Source organism: Simochromis diagramma, unplaced genomic scaffold (genome assembly GCF_900408965.1).
Source record: "Simochromis diagramma unplaced genomic scaffold, fSimDia1.1 OVJJ01000421.1, whole genome shotgun sequence".
Classification (NCBI taxonomy): Eukaryota; Metazoa; Chordata; class Actinopteri; order Cichliformes; family Cichlidae; genus Simochromis; species Simochromis diagramma.
The window spans coordinates 5718454-5733665 of NW_024387250.1; the positions used below are offsets into that span (position 1 = coordinate 5718454).

General features: G+C 39.3%; 2 protein-coding genes across 2 annotated transcripts; both read right to left on the reverse strand.

Annotated features, from left to right (window-relative positions):
- Positions 1-2212: 2212 nt before the first annotated feature.
- chata (choline O-acetyltransferase a) lies at positions 2213-10276 on the reverse strand. The gene is made up of 15 exons (XM_040001788.1): positions 9856-10276; positions 9424-9522; positions 8859-9050; positions 8459-8577; positions 7884-7937; positions 7602-7782; positions 6203-6380; positions 5943-6112; positions 5116-5216; positions 4880-5008; positions 4667-4789; positions 4442-4583; positions 4129-4191; positions 3912-4049; positions 2213-3394 (listed from the first exon to the last, which is right to left on the reverse strand). Exons 2-15 carry the CDS (start codon positions 9469-9471, stop codon positions 2963-2965), a joined length of 2070 nt encoding a protein of 689 aa, XP_039857722.1. The 5' UTR covers positions 9472-9522; positions 9856-10276; the 3' UTR covers positions 2213-2962.
- Positions 10277-10509: 233 nt separating this feature from the next.
- Positions 10510-13356, reverse strand: slc18a3a (solute carrier family 18 member 3a). Its single transcript, XM_040001789.1, has one exon. The coding sequence runs from the start codon at positions 12846-12848 to the stop codon at positions 11298-11300; it is 1551 nt and encodes a 516-aa protein (XP_039857723.1). The 5' UTR covers positions 12849-13356; the 3' UTR covers positions 10510-11297.
- Positions 13357-15212: the final 1856 nt, after the last annotated feature.

The following is a 15212-nucleotide window of genomic DNA, read 5'->3' on the forward strand; positions in this document are numbered from 1 at the left end:
GATGGAGCTGATCAAAGGAGCCCAGAGCAATTGATCTGATGTGGTGGCAGAGGCTGTATCAAGACTAATGTAATCTAATAGATAATTTCTATATTGGTTAGAATTAAGATTATTTTTATTTTTCCAGTTCATGAGGACTGTTTTCTTGGCTATGCATAGGGCAGTGAAAACCATATGGGCGATATTCTTTTCTGAAGTGACATTATCTAAGCTGCCCAACAAACACACTAAGGGGGAAGTTGGAATGTTACATTTCAGACACTTTGATAAGTCTTCACATATCTCGCGCCAAAACTTCTGAACTGGTGGACAGAACCAAAGAGCGTGGATATAATTGTCCGGTGAATTGGTTTGGCAGTGTGAGCAGTTGTTGGTAGACGTAAAGCCCATCTTGAACATCTTAACTGATTCAATATGCATCGATTGCTGACATGGTTAGCCAATGTGGGCAGATCAAAGAAAGAGAAGCAATCTATAACCATCGGTTTCTGCGCCACCGCAGACTCACTGCTGATCAGTGTTTATTACAAATGTTCACACCAAGACATACATACTTTTCAAAGAAATTAGCCCGTTATTGATCTGGGCTGATTTTTCTTTAGTTTTGCTTTTTGCTGCTGTCCTTCTCACTGCTGATATCAAGAGATATTACCTATAACCCAATCAGGTTGCACAGGTAGCTCCTCCAGGATGGCCCAACCATACAATGGTCTGGAGCAACTGATCACTACATAAACTCGGCTCAAATCAACTGGTTGCCTGCAGGAGCCTCTTAAGGTCAGTATGTATTTCAATAAATGATTTTGTTAAGAAGCTAAGTGGAACCTTTCTAAAAGAGGTTATGATTCCAAAAGGAACATTGCTGTAAAATTTGCTGTAAAAAAAAAAAAAATCTGCTATACAAATGTGATTTATTAAATCAGAGGATTGAGTTTTGGGTCTAACAGCGGACATTTATGGTTACAGTTATGTCCAATATTTATTGGACAAAGAGTTTTTCAAATTCTGCCTGTGCACACCACAACAGTAAATTTACATCACGCTATCAATACAATCAATATGTAATGTAATTGCAGACTTTTTGCTTTTAAATTAGAGACAAAAATATTGTATTAGCTACTTTGGAATAACAGATACTTTTATGCACAGTCCCATTTTCAAGGTCTCAAAGGGGATTAGACAAAATGACAAAATATCAAGACTGTTTCAGCACTTGGATGGAGATCATTTGAAGTCATCATTTGAACTATTAGTGGTTTGCTGCTAGCTGCAAACCCTTTATGTTTGTGAAGGCATCTCTTTATTGCAGACTTTGATAATGATTACCTCCTTGAAAATGTTCTTAACTTTGTTAGATGTTGTGAAGTTGTTGGGTTTTTTTCTTTTAACCAATGAAATGCAATTCTGTTATTGCTTCTGGTATTTCAGGCCTTTTTGTGTTGTTGGCCAGTGCATTCCTTTTTTTAAAGACTGTATCAGATTGTTGATTTGGTCAATCCTAAAGCTTTTCAAGTATCTCCAATTGTTTTTTTCTTGTTTTTTAGCCTGATGATGGACTCTTTCACTTATATTGACACCCCGTTGGAACTTGAATTGTGAATTCCAGTGTAAAGCTACTCGATGCATGTTTAACACTTGGAATCAGCTAAACAAACCATTGTCCAATTAATTTGAAGTCTCTGGAAATGGGTGACTATGTATGAAAATGTGTGTAATTCCTAAACAGTTATTTCAAATCTTTATGAAACCCCTTTGAACTAAAGCTGAAACTCTGCACTTCAATCACGTCTTGATTGTTTGAGGCAAAACTGCAAAAATGTATCTTGTTCAGTGAATTATGGACCAGACTGTATGTTGATCATTGTTTACGGTCAAAATGATTGCCATTTTCATGTGAGAAACTTGTCGTGCAGTGTAGTGCATGTGATAATAAAACATATGAGGTTAAAAAAAATAACTAAACATGAAATATGCTTCAACTCTTAATAGCAAGATACCATTTTAAATTGTTCCTTTTATTCATTAGCAGCGCCTTTTAATTACAGTACTTTGACAGTCATCAATACAGTGAACACCTTTGGTTAGTAACCTTTATATATTTACTTTTCAGAGTACTTCTCTATAACATTATATATATATATATATATATATATATATATTTGTATATGATACAAAAATAAATAACTTAATTTTTAATTGAAATATTCTGCTCAAAACTTTACACATTTGGTTCAACTTAACATTCTTTAGGCTAACTATAAAGTATCCTTATAAAATCTTGGACGGCTACATTGGATTATGTACACAAGCACAGTGTGAGTCCCAGTATAAGGAGTACAGAACAGTATGAAGAGGATTTTATAAAAGGATACTTTGTTTTTTGAGCAGATGTATTGGCACATGGTACTGGTACAACAGACACAAGAATTTATGAAGACAACACAAGGAGAAGATTGCTGTTTTCTGGTCTTCAGAAAATCATTAGATAGCAGCATGCAATTTGCAGGTTGACACTGTGAGACAATCAGCCGTTTGGCATAACTCACAGCCTGCTTTTGCTTTGTCAAACTGACTGACGGCAAAGATGATGCAGAGATGTGATAATACGAATGAACCTCCAGTGTTTGCATCTCTCGTTTTCCTTTTTTTCAATATTTCCCACTAACCTTACTCTAAGGCCTGTTGGTCAGCAATAAATAAACTTCTTTCTTTGGCTGATTCATGTCAGGTTTACCCATTCGTGTGGCACTAACTCACTAACTCTCAGCTACATGTATCCTGTAGTAGCCACATTTCAATTCCTGGAAAAAGCATCTTCTACAACAATAAATATGTACATGACATTTTGTATCACAGCTTGTACAGTGTATATTTTAAAATTGACTTACTAATACATTATTGCAGCACAGAAAAACACATTTAATATCACATCACCACTATTACCACAGGCACTGACAGTTTCCTATGATTTACTAATTTTGCTCAGAGGCTGTGCCTCTCCATGTGGTAGCGTCTGAGTTTGGGCCTCCACGCTACTCTGGTCTGTTGTCTTCACCAGAACCTGTGGGACTGTTTGCTTGTTTTTAGTCAAATCAGATGGTCTCTGGGGGGATTTTTCCTCCCACTTTGTTTCGGTCTGTGTGTGTGCCTTCTGTGTCTGGCCCTTTCTTTCCTCTGTGGCAGCGCAGTCAGCGTTGCATTTATTGCACAGATCCCTTACGTCCCGAAGTCCCTGCGCCAAGCACTTTACAAATTCTGCTGAACATGTCTGTTGGCTCTCATGGAAACTGGACACGGAGAAGATAATATGGTCTGACTGAGGGTTGTAGCACGCGCCGTATCCGTTTGGAACCACGGGCCCATAGCAGCAGAACATTTCAACAGTAGTGGGAACCTGAGGGAAGAGTAAATGCTTCAGTCCTAAACTACTAGAAGCTTTACTGGTGTGATGAAATACTTTTCTAGGAAAGGTTTAGGTAGGTAGTGAGACTGATTTGTGTTATTATGTTTTTCCTCATTCATTACAAGGAAACCCTAAACTGTAGTTTTAGTTCAAACAACCAGTTACCATTTTTGTGTTACAATATAGAAATTTTATAAAGAATAAACAGAAGGGCATAACCATTGTAGTAACTGCAGTGTTACGATGTATTAATACAGATCAAAGGTCAGGGTAGATGGCTGTCCCACTTTCTTTTAGTTTCTTCCTGTTAAAAGGGAGTTTTTCCTTCCCACTGTCACCAAGTGCATGCTCACAGAGGATCATGTCATGGTTTTTTTTTTTTTTTTATATTACAGTATGAAGTGCCTTGAGGGTGGCTGTTGTTGTGAATTGGCACCGTATAAATATAACTGAATTGAACTGAATTTTAAAATATGAATCATTTTATTCCAAAATTACATGCACATACCTGACTTGTAGAGAGAATGAACTGATTACTGATGAGATAGGCTTCGTCTTTGAACATTTCGAGCTTCCCCATCTTCATTTCATGTGCAATTTCACGCAGCCCTAGTAGGTGATTGTCTATTGCCATCCCTGTAATAGCCTGAAAAATAGAAAGTATGTTACTGCATTTATTTAATGTGAGTCTCTGTCATAGAAATCTGGAAGATGAGAATAATTACCAGACGTGTATAATTGGTCTGTGCAGTTATGGCTCCTTTCAACAGTTCCATCTTTTCTGTGTCCTGGAGAAGTAAACAACTGACAGTCAGTGCTTAGTCTTTAAGGTCATTAATTTACAGTAAGTAGATTTTCATGCTTCAATACATCAAGACAAAATCCAATAGAAAACAGAATAGCATTACTGAACCCCCCCCCCCCCCCCCAAAAAAAAAAAAACTCAAACTGATTAAGCCACTCAAAATTAATTTAAACCTGTAGCAGCTTTTATTTGAGTCACAGTATGACTTTAGTTTCTGCATAAAAACAACCTACACTTGTGCTGTTTTTCCCTTCAGTCATTGCTTTGACAAAGGCAAAGGCTTCAGGTGTTGCTGAGCGAATGTTGTCTACTCTGCCTTGCTGAAAACGACGTAGAGAAGCACTCTCATAGGTGGACACCGGTCTGCCATGACACCTGCAGTCATGTACAGGGAGAACAAAATGTAGGTAAGTTTAATCAGTTCTGTAAGATGACTATTTTTTTTTAATTTTTTTTACCTGTAGAAGCCTAACTGAAGAGCAAGCTGGATGTAGGCATCTGGACTCATCTTCTGCTTCTTGATAAACCCTTTCCCGTAATCATGGAACTTGTGGACATTTATATCCAGATTCTTTACCATTCTGACAAAATAAGAATACATTTTATTTAAATCATGTGCTTCTCATATTAATTAATCTCTTCAAATGACAAGGAACTAAAGAAAACCAAACCTCTGGAGTTTATCAGCAGCAGATGTGATGAGCTTGTGAATTTCAGGAGTGCATTTCCAGCGGAGTCTGCGTGGCGCGGGCAGCTCGCTCACACTTGCAGCTCTGACCAGCTTTGATGGACTCCCAATCCTTATGAGTAGAAATAAATGGAGCATTTATTTATAATAGTCTTATTTTAAAACATGTAACTCATATATACTGCACACTTCCAAAATCAGATGTGTGTCATTTCTCACATGCATTTGAGGAGATACTCTGTGCACTGCACAAGGACAATTCCTTCAAATGCAGAGTGTTCACACACGACTCCACAGCAGCCATCAGCTCCTACAATAAACTGTTACAGAAAGGTTGTTTTCAGGGGTTGTTTTCTTGAGTTGGACTGAAATGTTTAATAATATTAATTTTTGATTGCTGCACCTCTGCACTGTTCGCTCCAAATACATGTTCTTACATCCATACATTACCCCCTAAAGTGAAGAAATCCTGAGTAAACTAAATTCTTTTGCCATTTTGTGAGATGACGGCTTTAAATCCAGTGGAACGTCCACTTTTAGTTTGCATTTCCTTAATTGGCCATGGAACTGGTTAGTTATATCCTTTAATGCTTTGAGAAATCAACATGAATTTGTTCATTTAATTTTCCTCATTAAGAAGGCAAAAAAACTTCCTCATTAAGGTTTGACAGTGTTTCTATTAGATAATGGCAGATGGCTTTGATCATGAGTTGAGGCTGTGGTTTGGGGCCTCAGTGGGGACTGGTGGTGGTTGCTGGGCTGACAGAGAACTGAAAGGGGCGTGCATAGAGGTGTGGTCCTGCTCCTGAAATAAATTATCTCCAAAAATATTGTTCACTTTGGACATCAGATATCTTATCGTATCTTATCTTTCAGTATCATTACATGGGTTTTGTTATTTTAGACAGTTCCCACGTTTTCTTCAGAGTTTTCTTTCCCTTAATAACAAATATCACTCAGAATTTTGGTCTCCACACAGAATGTACAAAAAGTTAATAAAACAAACATTAATTTAACCTTTTTTGTTGATAAATGTGTTCACTTACCTGCATTGGCTTATCATACCAGCGGTTGCCTCCATTCTTTGTCAATCCACCTCCATGCAGCATCAACATGGCTCGTTTGGTGTCACTAAGTTCAGGTCCACTTGCGTCGTCCAGACAGACGAGACACAGACAACGCTCAATCATGTCCAGCGAGTCCCTGTTGGTAGACTCTACAGGAAAACAAAAGTCCATCTGAGAGGCACCTCATATAAAAGAGAGTTTTTATTGGCAGTCCACATAAAATCCCTTTTGAAATGTACCTCTCATTAGTACACTACGAGACTCAGCCCACTCTGTCCGTCCATCTGAAGTGAGAAGCCCTATAGGAGGGAGCTGCTCTTCTTTGTTGTCAGCCATCTTGACAATCTTCTCCAGCTGAGTCAGCAAATCTCTTTGATTCAGTTGCCGGAAGTTGATCATCACATCCAGCACAAAGAACTGGACAAAAGGTTCAGATTAGCCACAAAGTTTTAGGAATCTTTGGTACTGACTAACTTTCCTAATGATGTGGACATAAGCATTGTTTCAGAATTTCCTGCCATTGTGAAATAACATCCAAGTGATTCTTTTAGCAGCATTGAGCCCCAAACTTAGCCAGAGCCACAAAGAACAAGAAGAACAAGGAGTACCTGCACAGATGGTATGACTCTCACAGAAGCAGTTTAAAGCCACAGAAAAACTGTGCAAGTGTAACAAATAGTGGGTCACATAATATAAAATCAGTTTTCTTTCTTTCTTTTCTAATTGCTGTTTGAATTAGCTCAACTGATAATAAAGTCTTAGTTTATTTACACTCTTTATTAAATCTAGTTGGATGTGATGATCTTAATTCAAGTAAACATCAAGTTTCCATCACAGAAAGCCAATTTAGAACAACCAAACCTAACAAGTCTGTTTGTGGGCTGTGGGAGGAAATCTGCACAGACATGAGGAGAACAGGCAGACTTCACACAGAAAAGCCCGACCTAGTTACATCAAAAGGAATTTCTTCTTACTACAGTAGGTTCAAACTAGTAACAGTCTTACTGTGAGGTGACAATGCTAACCACTGCACCACTGTGTCACCCCTATTGTGAAGCGATCTGTTCTGTTTTCATTCAGAACATGATGACATTTCTTCTGTGTTGGGCTTCTAAATAAATTCTGCAATATAATGCTTGATCTTCGTAGGTCTCACCTCCCTGATAAAAGCCAACAGATTTGGTTTCCCTCAACCCTTGAAGTTGTGAACCGTGAAACAATTACCAGAAATTCAATTTTTTTGAAAATTGAGAATTTATTAAACCAGCTGACAAATTTGTTTAAAAAAATTGATTAAATTTATTTGCCCACATATGATGTTTTATTTACATTAAAAAAAAGATTAAAAATGTATTTCACAATTTATTTAGGTTTTTTAAGGGGAAAGAAGATCACACTGAAAACTCACAAAAAGCTTCATGTATCAAATCTGAAACACTGGGCATTAAGGGGTTATGCCCAGATTGTGTGCCAAGTTTGCATTCCAACATAAAGAACAAAATTGTAATGCATATCTATGAGACATCTGGAATGTGCTGTGTTACATGCTAACCAATCTCTCGTCGGATGAAGACCATGTAATATGGTGGGGAACTAAGAAATGGCTCTTGCCCTGGGTCTGTTTTCTCCAAGTCTGACCTGGTTTTTGCACGCCACGATGATATGTTCAGGTTCTGGCATCACGCTACTCTCCTGTGCTACGAGAGTGTCCCTCTCAGGTCCTGGCAGACGGTAGGAGGTGAAGAGACGATAATACTGCTCCATACACAGACGCGTTCCTGCCAGCTGGCCCCGGGCATAGTCCACAGGCAGGTCACGGCTACACGCAGACATACACAACTTTTTCAGGCTTTTTCTCTACACAAGAACTGAAAGTGAAGAATATTCTTTTATGACAATTTGAATTAAATGTTAACTCACTCATCAAGGTGAGTCTTGTACTCCAAAACTCCAGATATTAAGTGTGCAGCAAATCTAGAAAGAATATCTTTGCTCAGTTTTAATGCTTCACAAAACACACACATTGTACTTGGTCACTCTTTTGCCACCACACTTTTTTTTTCTTGATTAATTGTGTAGCTTCATTACACCTAACAACATAAATGCTTCATGTAAATCATGTGGTTAAGGAACCGGTAACAGATCAATACCATGTTAACCAAACCACAGTTTTCGGACCTCGATGCATTCTGAGTAATGACCCTTTCTGAAAGTGTCCAGCCAAGAGGGAAGTGTTCAAATTTGTATAATCAATGAAATCTGGTAGAAAAGCAATTCTCACAGTTCACTATTATTTGTCAGTCTTTGTGCTGGAATAACCAAAATCACCGACAACTTGTAACACGAGCAATTAGATATTTTTTTTCTTTCAGAGACTGTTTCTACACCAGTGAAGAAAGGATTCTGTCTACTAGTGGATTGCAGAGGCTTCGTCTGTCCCATTGTATCAAACGATGAGATTTTTTTCCTGGTTCACTCGTCTCAGGTGTGCATACCTTAAAGAGTCAATAGGAGCCATGAAGTTCTGCTGTGGGAAGACCATTGCAGGACTTGAGTTGACAGGTAGAGCAAGTCTGTTGTTCAGGTACATATCATTCAGCCAGTAGTCATAAACCTATGGTGGAAAAACAAAAAGCAAAAACCAAACAGTATTGAAGGTAAAAAAAAAAAAAAAAGGGGACTGGACCATTAAAAGCAGATAAAACAGAATCATGCTTCACAACCTTTCTAAAAGGTTTATCGACGTCAGTAATGTCTTCAAGATTTGGTTTAAAACTTTAACATTTTTAAACGTATAAGCATCCAAAACACAGAGTTTTGTTTCTTAAATACATATATTTCATTTATTAATTAACGTCTTGTAACATTAAAATTATGTTTTTAATTTTTATTTACCCAGTTTGCCACGTTTTCGCTCCTCTCCGTGAGTTTGCTCTGTAGTAGCTCCCCCACTCCTCCAGGGGCTCCAAACTGCGTCACTATGTTTTGCGTCTTGTTGAACTGTTCTTCTGTGAGCAGGTGCTTCATGCACCTCAGGTACCTGTCCAGTGTGTCTTTCAGGTTGGGCACCGGCAGCTTTGGCAGAGCCTGGAGAACATGAAAAGCTTTCACTTCTCATCACCAGTTTTCCTTTTTCCAAATTCTTGACTAAACATGACGTAAGTCTCCCCATGCAAGGATTGCGCATGCTATTAAGCAAATATTTAAGGAATCGATAAGATTCCTTAAATATTTAATCTCTAAATTTCTGTCATTTCTAAGTTTTTGTAAGAATACCACATTCCAATTAAATTGCCCATGAATCCCAGCGTAATCCTTTGAAAGCCACTTTTGTGTCCTGAAATGTTGTTAGACCTTATTTGATTTTGCAACCTTTAATCGTAAAATGTAAATTTATCTGTTGCAGAATAGAGAAAAACATATACGGTGTACTTATAAGGCAGATGGAAGATGTAATTACATCTCGGCCCCCTGAATCTTCGGAGGCGTCTCGGTCGAAAACTGGCATGTTGGCGGTGTAGAAGGGCAATCAAGCAGGTGGAGTCAGAAGAGGAACTCTCTGTCCACAAACAAAATCTACAGTCATTATTTAAAGTCGACACTTATTAATATAAATGTCAGTCACAGTGACAATCGGAAACCAATCGAGTTTAATTCTCACTCAGATGAAAAATATTATGATGCACGCAGAAAGTTGATAAAAATACAAGATCAGACTGTTTCTGTCTGCCAGAAATACACAAATGCGCACTTTCCTCGAGATTATAACATGCATGAAGTGAGAGAAAATTGCCTTACAAAACTGCACATTTGATGAAAACATGTTCCCAGTACTAAGGCGAAACTAACAAGAACAACAAAAAAAAAGAGTGCAACTGAATTTTTTACTCACCAGCGAGGGAAAAAACACCCTCTCTTCCTGGAGCTCAAGAAGGTAGTTTTAGTTGGTCCATCTTTACTTGAATCCGTTTATAACAGAATTTCTTTAAAATGTCACTGCTTCGATCCTTCATTTTAAGCATCTTTCAATCCCCTACATGGCATGAGCACAACTCCCTGGCTGGCTCAGGAGAGATGCTAAAAGAGGGTACTTCAGCCTCCTGACAGCCAGGCTCCTCCCAGAAGTCCTGCTATTCGCCGGGAAGTTTATTTGGCACTTCACATGCTCACCCCACCTTATTTAGACGCCATCTGAGCTCCTCAGATGCTGAAGCACTTTGCAGGAAAACAATTAGGACGCATTTTTTCGTGGATTTTTCCCCCTTTGGCTTTCAGAATTTACAAACACTACACGCAGAACAGTTTAGGCGCACGACTCCTTTCACCTGACTGCACCTGACCGATTCAGAGGATGCCATTTAACGTTATGAGCAGATATTTGTGTGACCAACAAGATGCTTCAATGGACCCTATTATTCATATAAACCATAAAACCCTCTGAAATTATTAATATTTTGAACCAATGACATTTTCCCCAGAAATTTTCAGTTACACTTTCACTGTAAAATCAAATGCTTCTCTTTATTTGAAATTCACGGTCAAGGATCAGAGCACCACAAATATGTTGGCCTTAAAAACTTTAATTTCAGATTTTCTTTTTCAAACCAATTTGTTTCCACGGGCAAAACATGTCAGAATCTTTAAATGAGACACTTTCGTGTTTTAACAACACATTTAAATATCATTCTTCAGTTGCGATAACTTTCTAAGTATATATTATCTCCATTTATAGAGGAAAATAATATTGCAGAATAAAAATTACAATTTGTACCCTAAATAAACCATTTCAATAAACAATATCATTCGCATGATGTTGATTTAATTATGTACATGAATATACATTTATGTACAGTCGCGGATCATCATACAGTGAGGCTATACATTCCTATGCATTCCAGAAAAAAAATTAATAAAACGCAAAAGCAGATTTCACTTTTTCCCCCACCTTTCTCAAATGCCGTGTGACATACAATACAGATTACAGTGAAAGACGCATTACATTTCTTCTTTTGTTCAAACACATTTGCACAATCCCTGAACACGATATGAGTCAGTTTCCGATACAATGATAAATACTCTTAATGAATATACATTTATCTCAGCAAAATCTTTCACAGGAATCTCACCTTTAAATAAAGAAACGCAAGCGAGCACCTTTCTGCTAAAGCTTTAACCTACTCGATTTGACAAAACCCAGAGAACTTGTCACCAGAAGCGGTAAATAATTGATATTGTTACACAATCATAATAGTGTTATGGAATTGATTGAATTGGACATGATACAGACAACTCTACATTGGCACTTGGATAGTTTAACACCCAGCTAAATGTCTTTTACGCATACTCTCCCCCAGAGGATTCCTCCTCTGAATAAGAGCGCCGAGCAAAGGTCTCAATGCCATTCTCGTCGATCGTTGTACACAAACCCTTTCTCTTTTTCTCCCGTTGCTCCATCTTAATCGTATCATACAGTCCCGTTGGACCGTCTTCTAGGAGCATGTTTCGCTCGGAGAAAGAAGGCTTCATTTGTGTCACGTTCTTCAGCAGGAGCAGCGCCGGTGCGTAAAGTACGTTGGCGAGCCCCATGCCCAAGTTGAGCTGAACGAAGCCCAGGTCGTGCACTATCTGTCCGGCCACCACGGGCCCCAGGGCATACGCCACGCAGTAGGAGATGTCTGCAATCGCGTACACACTGCCATACACTGACACGTGGCGCACATCCACTAAGAAACCCAAAGTTGGTAGAAGTGCCGTGTCCACGAAGGCGATTCCAAAGCAGATGCCACACAGCGGAATCATCAGCTGTCCAAAGTTTTTACAGGCTGGCACTGTGCACGAGCTTGCGCCTATAAATACCATACCTATAGCCCCGTAAAACCACTGCAGATGGGGGTACTTGGCTGCTAATTTCACAGTGAGATACACACCTAGGACATGAGGAAAGAATGCAGGGAACCATGTCATGCCGATCTCCCACTGGCTGGAATGCATGGTGTCCTCCATCCAGTTGGCTATAGTGGGCTCGAGGAAAGCGAGGGGGATGTTACAAATGATCAGAGCACCGGCCACAACAGCTATGTAAGGATCAATCATGAGTTTGTATATGGGGGTACCAACTGGCATGTTTTCTCTCTCACGATTAGAGAAGGGCTTCAGCACAGTCAGACATAATATGCCATCAATGAGACAGATGCAGGCCAGAATCACGAAGGGCACCGACTTCCCTGCGAATTCATAGAGGACCCCTCCAAACGGGGGCGCCACAAGACTCCCAAAAGAGATGAAAGCCAAGGCAATGCCCAGCGCTTTGCTCCTTTCTGCCTCCTCTGTGTACCTGTCTGCGATCAGAGCGATCCCGGATGTGTCGGCGAAAGCAGAGCCTAGGCCTTGCATGCTGCGCGCCAGGAAGAGAGTCGCGTAGTTTTCAGCAAAGGCAAAAATAACAGTGGAGAGAAACATGACATTTAGTCCGATGAAGAGCGGGATATCATACCCGACCCTGTCTATAAACGTGCCGCTTAGCGGGTTGACCAGGAGCTGCAGGATGGCCTTAGAGGCAAAAAGAACGCCTATCTGCAGATCGAAGTTCCCCTTGGTGATCTTGTGGGTGCTATTAGTGGAGTTGGTTGCAACAGCTTGGCTTTGATCCGCTGCATTCTGTAGCTCTTCAAGGTAATCGGGTATAATTGGCACAATTACCATGTACAGCATGTTGTCTAATAAAAGTGCTATGCAGACTATTACTAGAATAATCCGTTTCTGTCGTTCTGGGTCTTGGATTACATTTCCCAGTTGTTTAGTTCTTTCACCCATCTGGGACAATTTGGAGGCGGCAGACTGTGCCATATTAGCGCCCTGGCCCTCTGTGGTCACCTCCGGCTCCATGATTTTATCCTTTTCTGACTCAAGTCTTGACTTTTGAAAAAGAAATTCTGCTTCCTCAGTTTGCTTTTCACAGAATTACGCACACTTGGCACATGTGTGTATGTTCTTTTAAAAATGGTGTTTTCTTTTCCGACACTCCAATTAACTAAGTAACTTTTCTCTGCTTTACCTCTTCTCTGTCGCTTGCGCTGTTCGTCATCGCACACGCGTTTCCACTTGCGTGACTTGCACTCGTTTTATCCCCGCCGTCCCTAGTTGCTTCATTGTCTCATATCCCGTCATTCAGGTGACGCGCTTGCCCCGGGCAGCACTCCCAGATTGGGGATTCACCCACTCCTCACAGTGCCGGCTCCATCAGTGCTCTGGCTGTTTTAGGTCCGTGTGCTGCGCCCCTCCGGCACCCAGACACTCCCAGCTGTCTCCGGTCACCTGTAACGCTGTGAGCTAAGTCATCATTTCGCATCAGGCAAGATGGTTTTTGTCGGCGGAGGAAGGAGTACACACTGCAGTTTGTTGGCTCCCATAGGTATCCCCCTTCCCCCTCCCACCTTCGCCAATGGCTGTGACGCACAGTCCTGCTGCTCTCCAGCAGATCTTTTATGCTAATTAAACATAAAATCCCGAGTGCGCACTGCTGTCCACTGAGTTGCTTGAAAGGAGAGTCGAAGATTCATGGCTCAGTTTAACTTTCTCAATGTTAAACAGTTTTTACCAGATTTTCAGCGGTGGTAATTGATTCAAAGCTAAAAGGAGAATACTTTTCTAATCGGACATACAGAGGAGCACATATTCAGTTCTCTGGTTGATTCTGAATTCAGTAACGCAAGGAATACAGTTATTACATTTGCGATCGCGAGCAGCAGTACCCATACAAGGAGAGAAACATGCAGAGTTTTGGTTTTTAAAATGACCCCCGCCCACCCTCCATTCAGCACCACAATCAAGTGGACAGCTCCACAGAACACGACACTAAAACAATGCGTTTTAACAGTTAAACAATGCGTTTTTGTTAACCACTGCTATTTCCCAGTAGTTTGTTATCATAAATATATATGTATATATATATATATATATATATATATATATATATATATATATATATATGGAGGGAGAGAGAGAGAGAGAGAGAGAGTCACAGACTTTAGAAAAAGCATCAGTAAAACCCCAGTACGTCATGAAACGACAGAAAAGCTGAATGAAATGAGTGAACTGACGTTTTAAAAGTAGATACTGCCATCCAGTGGTGAGGCTGAAATAAACAGTAACTGCAGGACTTTTCAGTGACAGCAAATTTTTGTAATGAAGAGAGAAAAATAATTCAGTTTCAACAGATGTCTACCCTTCAGAGAATTTTCATGAATCAGTTATCGGAGTCACATGTCGTTTTGTTTTGTCATGATACACAATTTCATTATTATTAATACTTTTATTATTATACTTTTTCAAAAACTGAAAGCAGGTAAAATGGGATTTAAAGAAGTAGAAGTAGATTCAAACTCATTTCCGTTTTTGTTTTGTTTTTTTCACTCAATGAGAGGCAAATACTGTGTTCATGTGTTCACTACAATTTGATTTGTCAGCTTTTGTAGTAAGCTACAGACCTGGGATATGAGACAGAGTTGTGCCGACATCTAGTGGAGGAAGATTGAATTGATGAAAAACAAAAACCTGAGATGTGAATTTTGACCAACCTATAACTGCACAGCAAAATCAGTTTTTCTGTTTGTTTTTTAATGATTATGCTACATTATGGTTTGATTGTGAGTTATATTTATATAATCAATGAGGAGCGTCTAGCTAGATTCTGTTTTGATAAGTTTATCAATCAGTTATTAGTATCTTTACTGTGATTACTGTGTTTTGCCCTTTGTGCATTTGCTCAGCCGGTAGATGTCCTCATATCCCTGCAGCGCTGCTATTATTATTTCAATGTTTTCTCTCATTCCTGCTCTTTATAATTTTCATCATAAACTCATATTTCACTATGTGCACTATGTTTTTACATTTTCAAAAGTCTTTATGACATTAAGCGCCAAACGCACAGGAAAAACACAGTAAACCTAAAAAGTCAGAAAAAAGTAGAAGCCACCAACACTCTTGTCCTCTCTTTAAACAACTTTGAAATGAAATAAAATAGAAAGCATGCAGACTAAATGTGGTGGATTCATGAGCCTTGAAAGAATTAAACGAATCGTCGTGTGTGATAGTAAAAAAAAAACCTTCGAAGATTCTTGATGTTAACATCTGTAGGAAGAAAGAAATCTTTTGTTCTTGATGAAGTTTAGCTGCCAGTTGATACGTGTTCCCTAATTTTCTGTTGTTATAAAAAGACCCAAAAGACCTCAAAGACCTAATTTTTTATGA